The 17750-nt window shown below is 43.7% G+C and overlaps 1 protein-coding gene across 3 annotated transcripts in view; it reads left to right on the forward strand.

Annotated features, from left to right (window-relative positions):
• Window positions 1–5448: 5448 nt before the first annotated feature.
• Window positions 5449–17750, forward strand: part of cuedc1b (CUE domain containing 1b) — a 28790-nt gene continuing 16488 nt past the window's right edge. For all 3 annotated transcript variants that reach the window (XM_079272023.1, XM_079272022.1, XM_079272024.1), the window contains exons 1-5: window positions 5449–5587; window positions 11137–11768; window positions 12383–12510; window positions 14071–14197; window positions 15463–15727. In XM_079272023.1, the coding sequence (XP_079128149.1) occupies window positions 11466–11768; window positions 12383–12510; window positions 14071–14197; window positions 15463–15727 (823 nt within the window). In that variant the 5' untranslated portion in view covers window positions 5449–5587; window positions 11137–11465. The remainder of the gene's footprint in view (window positions 5588–11136; window positions 11769–12382; window positions 12511–14070; window positions 14198–15462; window positions 15728–17750) is intronic.

Below are 17750 nucleotides of genomic sequence, written 5' to 3' on the forward strand. Positions count from 1 at the left end.
ACACCAACCCAGCTTCTGCCACCCTCGGCGCCTTTGCCATTTCCCAGGAAAGGCTAGAGTCTCGGAGAGACTACTTCAGGCGCTTGAGATCTGCGTACTTCCAAGGACGTAACGCCCCAGGTCTAGAAGACCATGCCTTCAAGTCGCTATTCTTGCACAATCTCCACGACAACGTGAGATACGATGTTACTATACACTGCAGAACAAGTAACCTCACCATGCCAGATATTAGGAAATACGCGCAACTTGCATGGGAGACACGCGGACGGCCGACAAATCGGTACGAAGACACCGCCATAGTCTTAGGCATCCAACAGTCGGGCGACTCCGACCTAGCGTCGGAAGACGACGAGAGGACTTGGCCTAGCGAGCCCTGGTCACCCCCGAGGAACAAACAACCCTGGCGGTCGAAAGACCAACAGAACCAGGGGGGTGAAAGACGCCCTCAAGGGCAACCCATCAGGTAACGCTGACTCGCAGCCCACCTGACTCAGCCAAGTGACCTTTCCCCCTGCTGCCAAGTCGACGTGGTAGGGGGGGGGGAAGAGAACTCAGCACACTTCCGGAAACGACCACTCCCATTTTCGCACCTCGTTCTTCAACCTTCTTGGGCGACCTTGTTCGCAAAGGCAATGCCCGGTATGTATAAATCTATACATATTTTTCAGTCTTACTGGGGGGTCATAACACTCTTGCTCTACCCGACTCCGGGTCAGAAACGAGCCTCATGTGTTCCCCCACCTTTTCGCATACACCTCTAGGGTGCCACAACCTTAGAGGCCCTTTCGAGCACCCTAGCTCGTAAGATATTTCGTCAACTAAGCCTTGTTCTCCTGCTCTGTCAGCATGATCCACCTCCAGCTTGTTCAACGAAGCCACCGCCTTCTTTCAGCCGAGTCATCGCCCGGGCCTGTCAAGTCGCCAGTGCCGTAGGTAACTGAACTTGACCTGTGCGCCGGACCTGTCTCCATCTCTAATTAGGAGGGTGGGGGGAGGGAGATATCACCAGCCCGCCATGACACACTCCAGAGTGAAACTGTTCGCGACGTTTCCCTGAGTGCTGATGGTAACGTGGGATATCCGCCCTCGCCACTTGAACAGCGCGAGGGGGGTGGGATCTCTGACAACAGAAACTTAGAGAGATGTACTTCACAGGAAGTACACTCTAATCTCGCCAGTGCCGAACCCAACCGGCAGAATGGCAGCTTACTATTGACTACTGACGTTTAACTGCATGCTCCAACTCACCCTGTAGACATGCACTAACCGCTAACACATCCAACTTCAACCAGAACAGTTGCATGACCTGACAAACCATTGTGACTGTAAACTGATGCTCCACTCTCATAGAGAACCCTTTGCATGCTTTATAGACTCTACCAGAAGTAACCAAAGAAGACATAACCTCTGCCGTAGCAGTCAGATTTAACCCAGGACCTCATCCGAGAAGGCTCAGCTGTCAACAGCTGAAGCAGCGAGAGACCAGCCTAGCTAGTCACACTAGCCGTGCTAAGAAATCTGTAAATCTGCTACCACTACTGTTATGCAACCCTCACAGGTACCTCTGGCCTATAGTCTTGGCAACGCAACTCCAATATCGATAGATTCTAAAACTTAGACACAGGACTCGCTCTAAATCTACCGATTAGAGAGAGATAGACGCACATATCATGTACTAATAGATCCAGAAGCGACAGACAAACTGGATTCCCTCCTATTCATAACACCACGTAGCCAACCTACGACTGCTCCGCCGACGGACTCCAGTCCTGTCTAGGAGTTGAACCAGTAACCACTGTTTGCCCCTCACCTGCTTCTTGTCTTTCTATTCTTTCCTTCTCTCTCTTTTGTTTTGTTTATTTGGGTTGGTACTTTCTTTGACACTGTGCCACAATGCTAGAATATCACAACATCATAATAGCGATTGAATTATTTGGGAATAATGTTTTGCTCACCTATGATATGAATTGTGTATGATAGTAGATGTAGGTAGAAGTAGTTAAAGTCATCTGCCCAGATGCCACCTTAGTCATCTGCCCAGATGCCAATGAACTCTGAACTTGAACACCATGAACTTGACCACTATGAACCTTGAACTCTATGAACAATGAACACTGCCTGTTTTAACCACTGCTTTTGGTCTCAGGAACACTTGGACTGTCTCACCTCTTCAGGTTTCCCCACCACATGGATGCACACGCCAGCCCTTGGTTTGCTCTAAAGACCGAAGCCAACATCTCGCTCTTCAGAACAAAGGGGGGATGTTGGGGTCTGATAAATGGCTTCAACATGTGCTGTGGACAAAGACAATCAGGCCTTCACTTTGTCGAGCAAAGGGTTCATCCTGATTTGTAGTTGATAAGAGCAAAGGGATTTCACACTAGGGTGTGAATTCCCCCCCCCCCCAAATAACCATGGTAACCGCGGCAATCTCATTGGCCGAGAGCCAAGAGACCCCAGGACCCCTGTGGTTCAGCCGATGTTCTATAAAACTCTCTGCTGCCCCCACCTCAAAGCTTTCCCCCTTCGACCTCGGTTGAGTTAGGAGGCACACAACCGCTCTCTTCGCCCGGACCTTCGTCCTGGACGCATGAAGACACATCGGCCTCTCCTCCCCCCCCTCCAGCACGACGAGGCCACGAGGAAGCAACGGCCCTTCAACCCTACTCAAACCCTGACAAGCCGTTTCGCTGGATGAAACAGCCCGCGATAACGAATCTGCTTCAGCGATCAGTTCAGCGCTTTTTGTTTCTTTTTCTTTTGGTGCACACATTCCGGCGAAGGAAAGACGACAACGCCTCCCTCCTTCACCGACGATTCCCGGTAAGACGCACGGACCACGCCGTCAGCCGAAATTAGATCACCCTCCCTGCCGCGAGGACAGATCACGTCTGCGTTTGCTCCAGCCGAGCCACGCCACGACAGACCGAAACAGCGCCAGCTCAACGCCGCGCTGAGAAGCACCCCCCCCCCCCTTCCTCTCGAAGAAAAAGGACAACTTTGCTCACGAACCCTTCAACGTTGCAACGAAGCATCTACAAGTAAGATTCTTGGCATTTGGGCATAGCTTATCTTAAATTAACTTAAGTTTAATTCAGGCCATTCATTTATATGTTGATATTCCCGTGTTTTTGTGTGTTTAAATTACTGTCGCGTGATATCGAGATATTACGCAACTCCTCGCGGACGAGAGAAGCTCCGCTGTATTCGTGTATTAACTGTGACTGTTTGCTTGGATTTATTTGATTTCTTTTCATTGGTTTTACTACACTTCGTGTAGTATTCTCTGCTCATTAAATCAGCTCTGTGAGTGAAGTGTGGAATCTCGGCTATTGTACATAACTGCTGGCAGTTCTACCGACAACGGCACGTTATGTACGATACGCCAGACACCCCCATTATCACTACAACGCGGACAGCACGCAGAAGTCTGATCCATGAGCCCCCACCTTTTTTCTCGTTCCTCCTTTCACGAAACACACACACACACACAGCTCCTAATTCTACCCCTGGGGAACCTCGTTCAAACGAGCGCCTCACATCACGTGCTGCCCAGGCACACGTGAGTACATACAGCAGCCTAACTGCCATTTTGTCCGGGTCCCTCGACTCCGCCATCTTTGTAGTTTTTAGCTGTAGTTCTTAAGGCCCCTCCCCTTTGGCCAGCGTCACTCGACGCCGCCATCTTTGTAGTCTTTAGCGTAGCTGTAAGACTCCCTCCTTTGCACACACACACACACACATACACATACACACACAGACATACACCCTCATCCATTTTATTCATTCTTTAGTTTAGGCATATAAAATTGTATGATAACGTTTGTTGGTTGCAATATTAATTGATTTGATCATTTATTATTTTGATTCAATAAACTCTGTTATACTTTCAGGAGCAGTCGTCTGTGATTACTTGTGCATATGTATTTGATAAGACTGTATGTAGTAGCCGGTGCTCGAACTTAAAAACCTTCACTGTCACTGAATGTATAGTCATACGCAGACTATTGACATTATGAGTGACTACTAATTATGAGACTTAGTTTTATCGTTTGGTTATTGGTCCCTGTTCGCAGGGTGGTGCCCCGTTTATATTAATAATCATTAATAATTGTTACATACATCAATAATTCTATTGATGTCAAGAATTCAGTTTCTTAAATGCTGATAACCCAAACACGCTCCTTTAGTTCCCAACAGGAGTTTACAAGGCAGGTGTCCTTTCTCACAACACTGACCTGATGCATCAAGTGGATATGTTTTGCTGAACACAATATTATGCGTTTGCCCTCTACATCCTCTAGTTGGAATGAGCAGACTTATAAACGTACTGTTACAACTCCTTCATAGTGTCATATTGCTTTTCGGAGAATTATGATGATAAGTTCATAGTAGATGCAAAAGTATACTTATGTACAATATATTGTGTTGAACATTGTTGCTCCTGGATGGATCACAGCCAACCCAATTATGTTCAACACAGCTCCATGTCCTTGGTCATGGTGCCACAGCACTTAAAAGAATAAACTTCATCATTCTCACAATTCTGACCCTTTGCTTTTTTATTAACAGCATTTACTTGTACTTTTACTTTCAATGAACAGGTTATGATGTTCATTTCATGTTCAGGTTATGATGTACATTTAATATCAGAAAATTACTTTTGATACTTAAGTACTTTTGTACTTAAGTACAATAAATATCAGATACTTTAAGACTTTTACTCAAGTAGTATTCTAATAGGTGACTTTTTACTTTTACTGGAGTAGTTTTCCAGTAAGGTATCTTTACTTTTACTCAAGTATGGCTTTTGAATACTTTATACACCACTGCTGATTCACCAAACCTGCTTGCTAAAGATAGATTTGATTTTGTAGCGAGTAACGAAGGTTTCAGGGGAAATGTATCGGAGTAAAAGTATCAGTTTTCTTTGCAAAATGTAGTGAAGTAAAAGTAAAAGTCAACAGAAATATAAGTAGTAAAGTAAAGTACAGATACCCAAAAAAACTACTTAAGTACAGTAACGAAGTATTTCTACTTCGTTACTATACACCACTGATTACATGTATGTATGTACATCTGTGTTCCTATTCTGGATTTATCCATAATGGCGAAATGCAACTGAATATGTGCAAAACAAAGTCCTTATCACAGCAAATGATCAGATGAGTGTTCAAAATGTCATTCAGTATGGTTAAATAAACCCAAACTCAACATTCAACATGCAGGATGGATTTCCCTACAGTAACTACATGCTGATCGTGTTGCATATATTTACTGGAATGCATGCATACTTAGTATGTATGCACACATTGATCTTTGATAGGCGTTGATTATTTTTTTAATTAAAAATAGAAAAATATCATCCAAATAAGATGTAGAAAAATGTCCATTATTTTGAAGCTTTGAGTGTGTTGTGGCTGACCTGAAACATCCGGTTGCCAGCTGAATTGAATGGCATATCTGTTGGTGTGTTGTTGAGGAACGCTATCTTTGTGGTTCCCATTAGAATGCTCTAACCCGCAGTCTCGCTGTTCGGCTGAGCTTCTGCGGGTGTTATCGGTTCTGCTGAACCCTGTGCGCCTCGGTGAGTACCGCTAACATTGCTCCGTGTTTGACGATGCACCGCTTTAACTAACGTTACTGGCTTAACGTATGTGTGGATATTGTATGCCAGTGTCGTTTTCAATAGCAGGCATTTGTTCCACTCCAAGCGGAGCATTCGTGCCTCGTATTCGATGACATATTCAGACAGAGCTCATATGCTGCAACCGAGAGTCACTGGCCGAGGCCTTGTAACGTTAACGGTCTCTAACAAGCCTCTGTCCGCAGGACCGTAACGAGCCTGCTTGTGTTTAGTTAGCTGGAACCGTATCGCCGCTAACCGTTGGCTAACTAAAGCTCGCTGCTAACATTAGCTATTGTAGCATTCAGTCAACATTGTAATATTTTATGAATTCCGTTCGCAACATCACCGTTATTCACGGTATTTAGACCACTACTGAGTTGGCTAATAGCTGAACAGTACCGTTAGCCAGTTAGCAGCGACCTGTTCCCGATACGAGCACATGCACAAGAAGCAAGTTGAAAAAACAATGGTATTTTAATGTAGCCCTGCATGTTGACACATACAAGTACATTATGCTTTGAGCTTTGACCCCATATGATCGACGTATTAATTCAGCATACATCCGATGCACTTGAGTATTTAAGTAAAATCAACTTCTTATTTCGTCAGCTGTTATTCTCAAAATACCCTCCACCTAAAATACACCGGGCTGGCAGTGTAGCAGAGATTACATTAATCTCTTGTGCAAACCACCGCGGAGTCTCCATTACTGTATAGTAGGTATTCTGATGACCTGTTACTGTAGCGCTGGTTTACACTTCATGGCACACTGTTTGGGGAACTGCTCTTAAAATCCGTAACACTGTTTGAACTCCACGGGATCACCTTTTGGTAACGGACATCATGTTATGCTCGATGACTGTAACACACGCATTTTAGGTTGCAATGCATAAACATGTCATATAAAGGTGCAACAGCAGAAACTTCTGTATCCTTAATGTGATCATCAAGCTGCCTCTTGTGTGCATGGCATGTAATCGGATCACAGATCAGCGTCCAGGTGACCACGGCCACAGTGTATGTGGGGTCACAGTTCTGAAGTCAGTGGTTCTGTTTGTTGAGGGACCAGGGCCTATTAGGTTTAGAGCCAGACAAATACTGGGTTTTTGAAGCTGATACTAATATTGGTGTTTGACAGTTAAGAATTTCATATTGGCTATTATTATTAGGGCCCGATCCACCGAGCGAAGGCCCTATTGAAATTGTATGGGGTATTCTTTCTATGATTTATATTTTTCTGGGGATGGAGCTTGTAGGGGTACTTGGAATTTATGAAAACTCACCATTTTTGCACCCCTCTCACATCTGGTGGAGAAACTCTGCTGGCCAAATTTGCATATTTGTGTGTAAAGAACTGGCTCTCTAGCGCCCCCTAAAAGTCGGACCGGCCACGCCCCTCGGCCAGTATGTCCGATTGACTTGAAATTTGACCCACATGTCCGAATCCGCTAGATCTAAAAAAAAACCTCTCAGACTCCTAAGCTCCGCCTACTTAGATTTTCCGCCATGTTGAATTTAGTGTAAAACCCATTTTTGCTATCTCCTCCTACATGCTGGGTTCGATTGCTACCATATTTGCTGTGGATTATTATTGCATCTACCTCATCAAAAGTTATCAAAAGCTTTCTGATATCTCTTAGCGTTTACAAGATATGGACCAATAAACTTCTTAGGGGCGTGGCTTAATATCAATACACATAACTTCTCAACCGTTTGTCCTAAAATTCCAAAATTTGCAGTATATGTGCACATTGCATGCTGTAACATACCCTGAGAATTGTTTTGCATTCAACCACTAGGGGGCGCTACAGAAAACCCGCGAAGTTGGCCTTTTTGCCACTTTTTGCAGATTTCAGCCTTCGCATTTTAACGAACTCCTCCTAGAGAATTTATGCGATCTTAAGACCTTTGTGATTAGAAGTTATCAAAATCTCGCGCTTTCATCGAAGAACCTTGACGTGGCGTGGCGGCCATTTTGCCTCATTGTTTTTGAAAAAATAAGTTCTTATAAGTTCTAATAACCCCAAGGTACATTATCCAATCCGCACAACTTCTTATGCATGATGCTACATCAAGCTTGAACATATTTCAATTGAAAAAAATTCAGTAACTCATAGCGCCGCCTACTGGCTAAAGGAAATGTCATATTTTATACCTTTCTTTATTCCTCCTAGCCTGATGACCTGATGAGTCTCAAATTTGGTACGGACAGACTTAAGACATTGATGATGCATCATCATGAATATTGTGCGCTTTCGTTCAACGCTGTTGCCGTGGCAACGCATCGTTCGCCATGAAACAGGAAGCTGATGGTTTAGTATGTTGGGATGCTCAGAAACTCATGAAACTTTGTAGATGTGTCATAGGAAGACATAGTGTATATGGTTTTTTGGCTTGGCCATTTTAAATTGCCTCTATAGCGCCCCCTACAAGATTTCAAAAGAGCAGCCCCAGCGCTACGTTTGAACTACATGTATGGAAGTTGGTACGCATATGTATCCTATGGAGACTTAAAAATAAGTCTCTTGGGTCCATGCTCTAAAACCCTACCGGAAGTCGGCCATTTTGATTTATGTGTCATTTTTCCATCGATTTTGGCCTATTTCTAGTTGCTATACTTTAACGAACTCCTCCTAGGGACTTCATCAGATCCACTTTAAATTTTGCCAGTACCATGTCAAGACCGTTGTGATTAAAAGTTATCAAAAGATTTACGTTTGACCTAATCGTTTAGCCGTAGTGGGCGGCTACTTTATGTGACTCCCCATGAAAAAAGCTGACGTAACTCAGCTGCACTTCTTCCAAACAGTCTCAAATTTCACATGCTTGATAACACTCATGGCCTGAGGATGTATACAAGCTTAATTTCACTCGTACTCACACCGCCACCTGCTGGTGAAAGGAAATCTGCGTTTTCTGACAAACTGCATCCGATTTACGTGACTTTTACACAACGTAGTTTACGCTTGACGCGGAGCAACACGATGCACGCGTTCTGTAGCGCCAGGCAGCGGACACAGGAAGCATCGGACTATTTGCAAAGCGTCATTTCTGGCGTCAGGTGGTCCACGCGGGATTAAACACGTCTCGCTCGCGGACACGCCGTCCGACGTTCTCGGACGCGCAGGCCGGAGTCCCGCCGGCACCCTGACGCGCACATGGCGAGGGCACGTTCATCGCTGCTCGCAGCTTTAATTATTATTATTATCCTTGTCATTATTACATGCTCAAAATCCCTTTTCTGATGATGAGGCCCTACATTTGTTCAGTACTCTCTGGTGGACAAGATATGTACTAGTAGTGAGCCATTTCAAAGGTGTCAATTAACATTTGCTTTGGACACTTGCACTTAATGGCATTTTCATACTTTAGAGCCCCAAAAATCCCATAATATTAAATGATTCACTGTTAATGAATACATTCATTTTATATGATTTTTTTTTTTCCCTATCTGTTTTCATACAGTACATAAATGTTCAGAATGTGATGCTTCGTAGCTTGGGAGTTCTCCCTGCTATAGCTGCCTTCATGTCAGATAGCCAGAGCTGATTTTTAGAATAGAACAGATCAATTTTCTTCCATGATCTTTTATTAATACAACATTAGTAACAAACAGAAGAGATGTGTCAACTGAAGGCTTACATTTTCCAACATATTTCCCAGCGTTGCAAAGAGAACCAACAAAAAAAAGGTTCTGAATCACTTGAAATAAAAAGTTGCCCTTATTGGCAAATAAATAATACAGACTCCTCTTCAACCAAATCCTCCTATTATGGTAACAGTGACACAATGGATGTCCACATATCAGTGGCGGGCCGGGCATTTTATACCTGGGCCTTCAGTGCTGTCCTACTACAGTTGAACCTCCTCCTAATAACCTCATGATGACGGGATGCTGCGTCATTAACGGGCAATGCATATTGTCACAATCAATGTAATTAACCCAATGACAAGAACAAACTCACAAGAAGCAGTCGCATATATTTATATGACAACAAAGCATGTAGAATAACAGAAACCCAAATAATACGACTCAACAGGCCCCTGCACATTCCAGCAGAACTGCGGCGCTAAAACCCGCATTCCACCACACACTCGAAACGTTTTCTGTATCGAGACATAATCTTTCAAGAGAGAGTCACGATGCATCTTGCACCTTGCTTTGAGAATATGTGGCTGTAGTGTTCCCAAGGCAGGTGCTTTGAAAAGTGCTGCTCTTGCACTATGGCCACTATTTGCCTGTTTACTGTACCCTCAACCGAAGTAGGATGGCTGTTGTGATGGACAGCCTGTTTTGTCTCAGACTTGAGGAAGATATTTGTGCTCTTTAAGTGGTCTTTTACAGTCTGTCTGATTTCTGCTTTGACTAAAATACCGTAGTGTCCAGCTGTACGGGCTCTTGTCAAATGAAATAAAGGTTAGCTTTAAACTGAGGTCGTTTTCACTACTCGGGGAAATCAATTTGTCCCAAAACTTCTCAACAAGAAGCCATTGTAATCTCTATTCAAATCCTTCATATTCATTTAGTCAGTACTTGCAATCAGTTGAGAAGAGATCAGTAGCCTATGCTCACATAAAACTTAAACAAATGCATTTGACACATTTGTTAAAATGTAAGTATTAATAACATATTTCAACTGTTGTTAAAGCCTTTATTTCAAGCCGATGTTGTAAGCGCATTGGAACATCTGTCTGTCCCACAGCAGGATGGGATCCTTTGTGTTATTTCTATCATGTGCAGCTGCAGGAGCTGAGTGCTGACTCTGCATGTGTCTGTGTAAATCCAGCTGATGTGATCTGTGTGTGTGAGACATATAGTGCTGTACCTGTGTCATATATCTAGACAAACAAATTGACAAAGGGCCCTTTAAAGTGCTCTGGCTCCTCGTGTGCTGCTGTGTCCTCAGGTTGAATGTGGATCTTGACGTTTGCTTCATTCCCGTTGCTTAGAATGGCCGTTGGTGATGATCAAAACAAGGTGGACAAATAAAAGACCATTAGAGCTTTTCCATTAACAGTTTTGGCGTGCAGAGTAGTTGCACACAATTATGTACTGGGACTATTTTCAATTCCTGCATCATCCAGTGTCTCTTGTTCTTTGTGCGCACGCACACACACAGCTTCACTGTGGCAAGAAGGCATGGCTGTTAGGATGGGCAACTTGTTAACATCAAAGCCAGCCTCTTGGTGAATAGGAGGCTGAGAGAGGGGCTCTGTTTACAGGCTGTTGATGGGCCCTGGCACTGCCATGTGGCACTGGGCAGCTGCCAGCTACAATGAACCCCAGTGAAGCAGGGGGAGGGAGGGAGGGAGGGACAGGCAGCCATTGCAAATAGATTAAAGAAAGCTACAGCCAGCTTCTCCCTCCAGAACTCTAACATATTTGAATCTATTTCTCAGTTGTCTGGGTCCCAGTCATGAAGCAATGATGTAGTTTCATTATAAGATTAATAAGAGAAGTCTATAGAGTTTGTGCTGCTAACACACTGCCTTTCTTCTCTCTGTAGGTGCTAATGACTGTGATGTAGCGATGCGTGTGCCCTGGCAGAGTTTGACTGTAATCTCTACCTGGTGACAGACCCTTGGGCCTTTTTCATTTCTGTCACCACCGGACTGTTCCAGCCCCTGCACACTTATAGTAAAGTCAGCCATGCTGGATGCAGCTGATTAACGAGTAGCGTTTGGAACTCAAGTTTAAAAGACTGCCATGTTTGTGTTAGAATGAGAAATTGAGCAGAGGAGAAGTGGAAAGCGAGTGAGACTGAAGGGGCCAGAGTGCGTGTGTTGGTGACAGAGAAGAAGAGCCATCCTTTCAGTGGGTTGGCGGGACCTGAGGATGACGAGCCTGTTCAAGCGCAGCAGCAGCAATGGAGGCTCCGGAAGCGGTGGTGGGGGCGCCAGTGGCCAGGGGCAGCTCAACAACAGCAGGCCCAACCGGCAGGTCCGACGCCTGGAGTTCAACCAGGCCATGGAAGACTTCAAGACCATGTTCCCCTCCATGGACTATGAGGTGATAGAGTGCGTGCTGCGCTCCAACAACGGAGCGGTGGACGCCACTATTGACCAGCTGCTCCAGATGAGCATCGACGGACAGGGCTCAGACGACAGCTCAGACTCTGATGACAGCATTCCACCAGAGGTCAGTGGAACAGTCCACTCAGTCTAATGCTGGCCCAGCCTGATAAACCAAACTTATTTCAATGATTACCAGTCGGGTCTGTGACAGATAGACATGTTGAGATGATGGGGAAAAGAGTTAACATACACCGACTACTTTTGGGCCACATTGGTCTGCGTGTGCTGTAACCATGATCACTATAGGTCGTTTACGCCGAATACTTTTATGTTTTATTTAAGATTTCTTTGTTTGCTCATAGTATACGATCACAGACCCCAAAAACCTTTGGTATGAATAACCTTTTTGACAGCAAATGTATCCCATCTACAGGAGAAGTGGCTGTAAGCAGTGAGCTAACAAAAGACCTGTTGCTATTTTCTGCAGATTAAGACAGGCTGGTTCTTTCTATTTTGGGAGTTCCTAGCGTTCTCCTGTTGCACATCACATGCGCGATGTCGTACATTACCTTGACTTATAAATACATGTGCTGACTCTATTCAGTCACAAGACATTGGCCCAGGGCTTCATGACATGAGGCTGAGCCAAGCACTAATTGATTTTGAAGATTGAATTTGATCCCAGCGAAGACGGGTTAATGAAACAAGGCTTGTGCTGCGCTGTCTGTTCCTCTCTAGATCCTGGAGCGAACACTGGAACCTGACAGTTCAGATGAGGAACCACCTCCAGTCTACTCCCCACCAACGTATGATATGCACATTTATGACAGGAAATGCCCAGAAGCCCCACCAACTCCCCCGCCAAGGTAAGGAAGAGGGACTAAACATTCACATATAAGGAGCTGAGACCCTTTTTTGTTCTCTTTGGGTTTTCGTATCACAAATGAAGTGTACCTCTGATTTTGTTAAATGGATGGAGAGTTTGTATGTGGGAGAGTTTGTGTTTAATAGTGTTGCTTCTGGTTTAGAACATTACAATACTCTCATTACAATGTTCCTTGCGGTATTCTCAGACGCCAGAGAGCGTCCAAACAAAGTGTACTGTGAAGAAGCAAGAAGACAACGAGTGTAATTAAAACAAACAAACAAACAAACAAAAACACTATAAAAACCATAAACCAACTGCCACAATGCCTCGGAGGAAGTGTAATAAACTGTAATCTCATATTCATGGATACTTTATTGCCTTTGTACAAGCCCTGTAAAGAAAGAAGTCAAGTATTTAATGCATTATAATGAAATGAAAGTTGAATATCATGTAATCAATTTTGATTTGGCTGCAAAATATAAATACTTAAATGTATACTTTCTGGCGTGTGAGTATAAACCAAGCGTAACAGCTGCATTGTGTATGTTTTGTAGGTGTATGGTTTACCATGTTCAGTCTTACTTTAGCATGGTGTTATTTTGCTAACGCAAAGTAGTAGCTAACACACATTTTTGCAAATATTTGGTGGTGAACCTTTGACTTGAACAGGTAGGTGTTAATCCTGCTAGGCTCTAGGACCACAGTTCTAAGAGGTTTCGGCCCTTACCCCGGAACATCACCTGGTGAACCGGGATGTCTCGCTGATGTCCTCTGCAACTAAACTACTTAAGGAGTTGCTAGCTCCCCATGTCTTGTCCCGCCTTCTTAGCCAGAGCTTGCCTTCTCTGCCTCTGTGGATACCTAACTGGTGGCCTGTGGGTGCTGGTCTCTCCTATCCTGAGGAAGCCACTCCTCTGACTCCCGTTGGAACCTTGTGGCCTGCCTTATATCACAAGTAGATGTTGCGATTAGGCTTCATCCTCCAGAGACTTTGGACATTAGTGTCAAATGTCATGGCAATGCATCCAATCGCTGTTGGGATATTTCACTCAAAATGGGAAAGGTCCCTAGTGTAGGATTCATCCTCTGAAAACCACACAATGCTTCATGGCAGTCCATCCTGTAGCTGTTAGATACAGATCAAAGTAATGGCTCGGCTGGCTGACATTGCCATCCGTACAGCCATGCAGCTTGTGTGGCTAAAATAGAGGGTAGACCACACATGACAATGCATTCTGTGCTCACTTGTTAACATTATAACACAATCAAAATACACTAATTGTTAGATCATTCTTAAAATGTAATCAACACTTTTCTTTGTAAGACATTGTTCCTCTGAGTGACTCATCAGTTGTTTCCTCTTCTATAAGGTCCTTTTTTCTGTTGATGAAATATGGGAACTGAATAGATGTTTATCTTGTCAGACCATTTTGTGAGTGGGCAATTTGAAGGCCAAAATAATGAATCGTATTTTGAGATGGGTCGAGGTAAGTTGGCATGTACTTAATGTAGTTGGTAGAATTTCTTATGTGTCCTGTTACTCCATGGGCTCCCATAGATTTGAAGCCCAGCCCCCACCAGGTCACCAGCAGGTCAGAAGTTACCGCAACTGGAACCCTCCTTTACTTGGAAACCTCCCTGATGATTTTCTGCGGATCCTGCCACAGCAGTTGGAAAGCATAAAGGTAAAAAATGTCCGCATATACAGTGGATGTTAAATGGGTGCATTTGGTTTAATTCTTCTTCAAAATGTACTTTCATTTTGTCATAAAATATACATATGCATTATGAAATGTAGTCTAGAAAGCAGTGTTGGTTGTAAAAACAAAGTGCTTCGTAAACAGAAAACACGAACAATACTGACCAACACTCTAACTGCCAGGCTTCAGCAGCTACATTAATTCAAGCACAGTAGCTTATTCAAGATGGCCAGCCAATGGTACTGTACAACCAGGGATATCCTCATCAATCACTGATGACTTTTAGTTTGTGTTTGCTCATTTACTGCCATGAGGTCACTGATCTGGCTGTCTGATCACCTGGGCAGCATCCTGCAGCTATGTCTTTAAATAGACTTAAATGATCGGTTTTGCTGTAGGAGGTCAAAGGACTATTTTTGTTTCCACAAAGTTAAGCTAATGACTTTTACTCGTTTTCATTCTTCTTTTTTCTCCAAACATTCCAGTTTCCATACATTACAGAGATCAGTTGGAAACATGCTGGAGTTAAGTAGTCAATTAGTGAACATCAAGTGCAAAAAAAGAATATTTGTCCGTGTTACATTATGGTAATGCATGCGAGAGCAGGTTGGTTTGAGAGGTCTAAAGTGCATTAAACAATCATCTACCGTTAGACATGAGTGATTACACAACTCAAACCTGGTTTTAAGCATTTTCCAACCACGATAATATGGAAAACAATGGTTTGAAGTATGGATCTAAAGCTGGCAGTTGATTAGCTTGATCTAGCATACAGACTGCAGATAGGACAAGTGTAGCCTAAGTTTAAATATGCTGAAAACTGAATGAACAAATGAAATGAGTTTGTGCATGGATTTAACAAACTAGATCAGTCAGCTGTGTTTAAATGAGAATCGGTGGTTTTAGGGGCGCTACGTACTAGAACTAGTTAATCTACCCGCCCAACACTTCAGAGTATTCTGCTACAGCGAGGGTTTCCAGACAGGAAACGGTCGTGAGCTCAGCGATTAGTATACATGTTACTTGGTCAGGTGATGAGGTGCTTTCCCCCTGCCTCCAGTCTGGATGCTACTCTAGGCTAACCCTCCGTGCTGACATCAGCTCTGTATTTAACACACCGACATGATGTCTCCTCATCGCACTGTCAGAAAGAAATGAATATTCTCCAACATGTTTACCAATGCCTGTACAGTATTAATGGCAGGAGTAGTCCTGATATTAACCAATAATCTCTCCTGTCTTTACCTCAGCAAAGCTCTCAGAGCAGTCTATCCCAGCCTTCATCGTCATCGTCTTCCTCAGTTTCTTTAATAAGCCAATGGACGGCCCAGTCTGCTTCTCAGTCTGGAGCCGCGGGGACCTCTGGAAGTCCAGGTCTGACAACAGGAGCTACAGAGCAAGACAAGAAGCTGAAGCAGTACCTGGAAGACGAGCGCATCGCCCTGTTCCTGCAGAACGAGGAGTTCATGAGAGAGCTGCAGCGCAACCGCGAGTTCCTCGTCGCCTTGGAGAGAGGTATGACTGTCTGTTCGACCCATTATACACCGAGAAATTCTGCTCACAATGTCGCCATGAAGTCAGTGTCAGTAGCTGTACTGTAGGATATTTAGTCACTGGTAATAATGTATAGATTTGATGTGGGAGGTTGTGAGATATTGAACAGATATTATTGAGATATTGTCCTTTTTTAATAGTTTCATCATCAAAGGTTCGCTGTGGAGTGTTGGACCTCTGGTGGTGCTGTGGAACTGTTCCGTTTGTCTCATGCATGCGCACGAGGACTCTTGGGTGAAGCAGTACACACTCCTACCAGTAGTTTCACACTATTCTGCTGATCCATAGGTGTTGGTAACAGACCAAGATATGCTGCAATGTGCCAGCAAAGGCAGGAAGAAGAAGACTGCCAGCTGTAAAACATTTAACAATGCTGGATTTCAAATATAAAACACGGCGTAGCAAGTGTTTTGTGAGGGAGGAAATACTTTCAACCCATTTGTTGGAGCTCAATGATGCACACGATGGGTTTTAGTGAGCAACACTGACTGTTACCATGTAAAACTCCACAGGGCACCTTTTTAAAAGATTTTATTTGTGCTGTTATCCCCATAATTTGCCTTGATGCTCAAGTCCTATGCCTGTCTCTTTGGAATTATTTGGTCCAAGTATTGAAATTTAAATGTATGATTACAAACTAGACCGCAATATCAGCATCCCAAAGCTGGTCCAGTGCACGCAGACGCACGCAGAATACACGTGACGTTGATTGATGCGTGGAATCCAGATTCAAAAGCGCAGGTTCCGCCCAGAAACTTTTAGTCGTATGCCGTTTGAAACGTGCTGTGGTGAGCACAACGAGCTGATTTGGCATGCAAGGCAGTCACACTATGGCGAGTGCAAAGGAAACGGCGGCGCTGAAAGATCAGCTAGCAAAAGACCAGCAGCAACGGAGAGAGAGTTGTGTAATAGCAGCGTGTCGGCGGTGCTCATTGCTGTCGAGGATGCGAATGGATAAAGTTTAAATATAGTGCTGTACTACATGAAACAATTCTAATGGTGAGTTCAATTTTGTATTATTTGATTTATTTTGTATGGATCGGTGAACCATGACTCCTAACAGCGATATGAACTAACCCGTGACGTGTACTACTGTTACATTCATACTGAAGAATTTAAAATCTTAAATGTGGAATCCCAGTCCGGGTGTGAACGCATTCCTTTCGGGTTCTAACTTGTGTTTTGTGAATTTGGTTATATGAGCAGAGTGGAGGTTGGTTTTTCTATTGGCCAAATGAACTGCCATTCGTAAGGCGTGGCCAAGCCAGCATTAATAACCTATGAAGTTTCAGATTAAATCATTACCAGTGAACGGATTTGCGATCAGGTGACTAATATTGACTCACAAGGGAACAAAGGCCCTGAGACGAACAGCTCTATTGACCCCTGGCTCTACACTGCGTGCACAATGATTAGGCAAGTTGTATTTTTGAGGATTGATTTTATTATTGAACAACTACAGTGCTCTCGGTCAATCCAAAATGTTAATAAATCCTCAAACCTGAATATTTAAGAAAGTAAAAGTGAGGTTTTGACTTTCTTAGGAGAATATCTGTGCGCACAATTATTAATTGTGCGCAACTAAATGAAAAACGAAAATGTTCCCATCTCACTTGTTTATGTGGTATTAATTCTTAAAATATTTTCAAGTCGCATATCACATGACATGTTTAAGCTAAGTCAAATAATTGAGGACTGCCCGTGCCCAAGCACGAGGGCCAATGGGGAAACGCAAAGCATTGAATTGTGTAACTCGGTCACTCACTCAGTCAGGGGCAGGCTTCCCCTCTAGCTCTGTTCAGTATCCAGCCTACTGTACAGCCATGACTCTCTCGTTGATTTTAGCATGTTTCCTGAAATGTGTTGTGTTAGTTTAAACTGTGATTCTCCATTTCAAAAAAATCCAATTATCTTGCTTTTCCCATATAGGCTCTTGTCATGTTTAGTTGAGTAGTTTTGGTTTTCTGGTGTTTATTTTCTCATT

Source organism: Melanostigma gelatinosum (genome assembly GCF_949748355.1).
Source record: "Melanostigma gelatinosum genome assembly, chromosome: 7".
Classification (NCBI taxonomy): Eukaryota; Metazoa; Chordata; class Actinopteri; order Perciformes; family Zoarcidae; genus Melanostigma; species Melanostigma gelatinosum.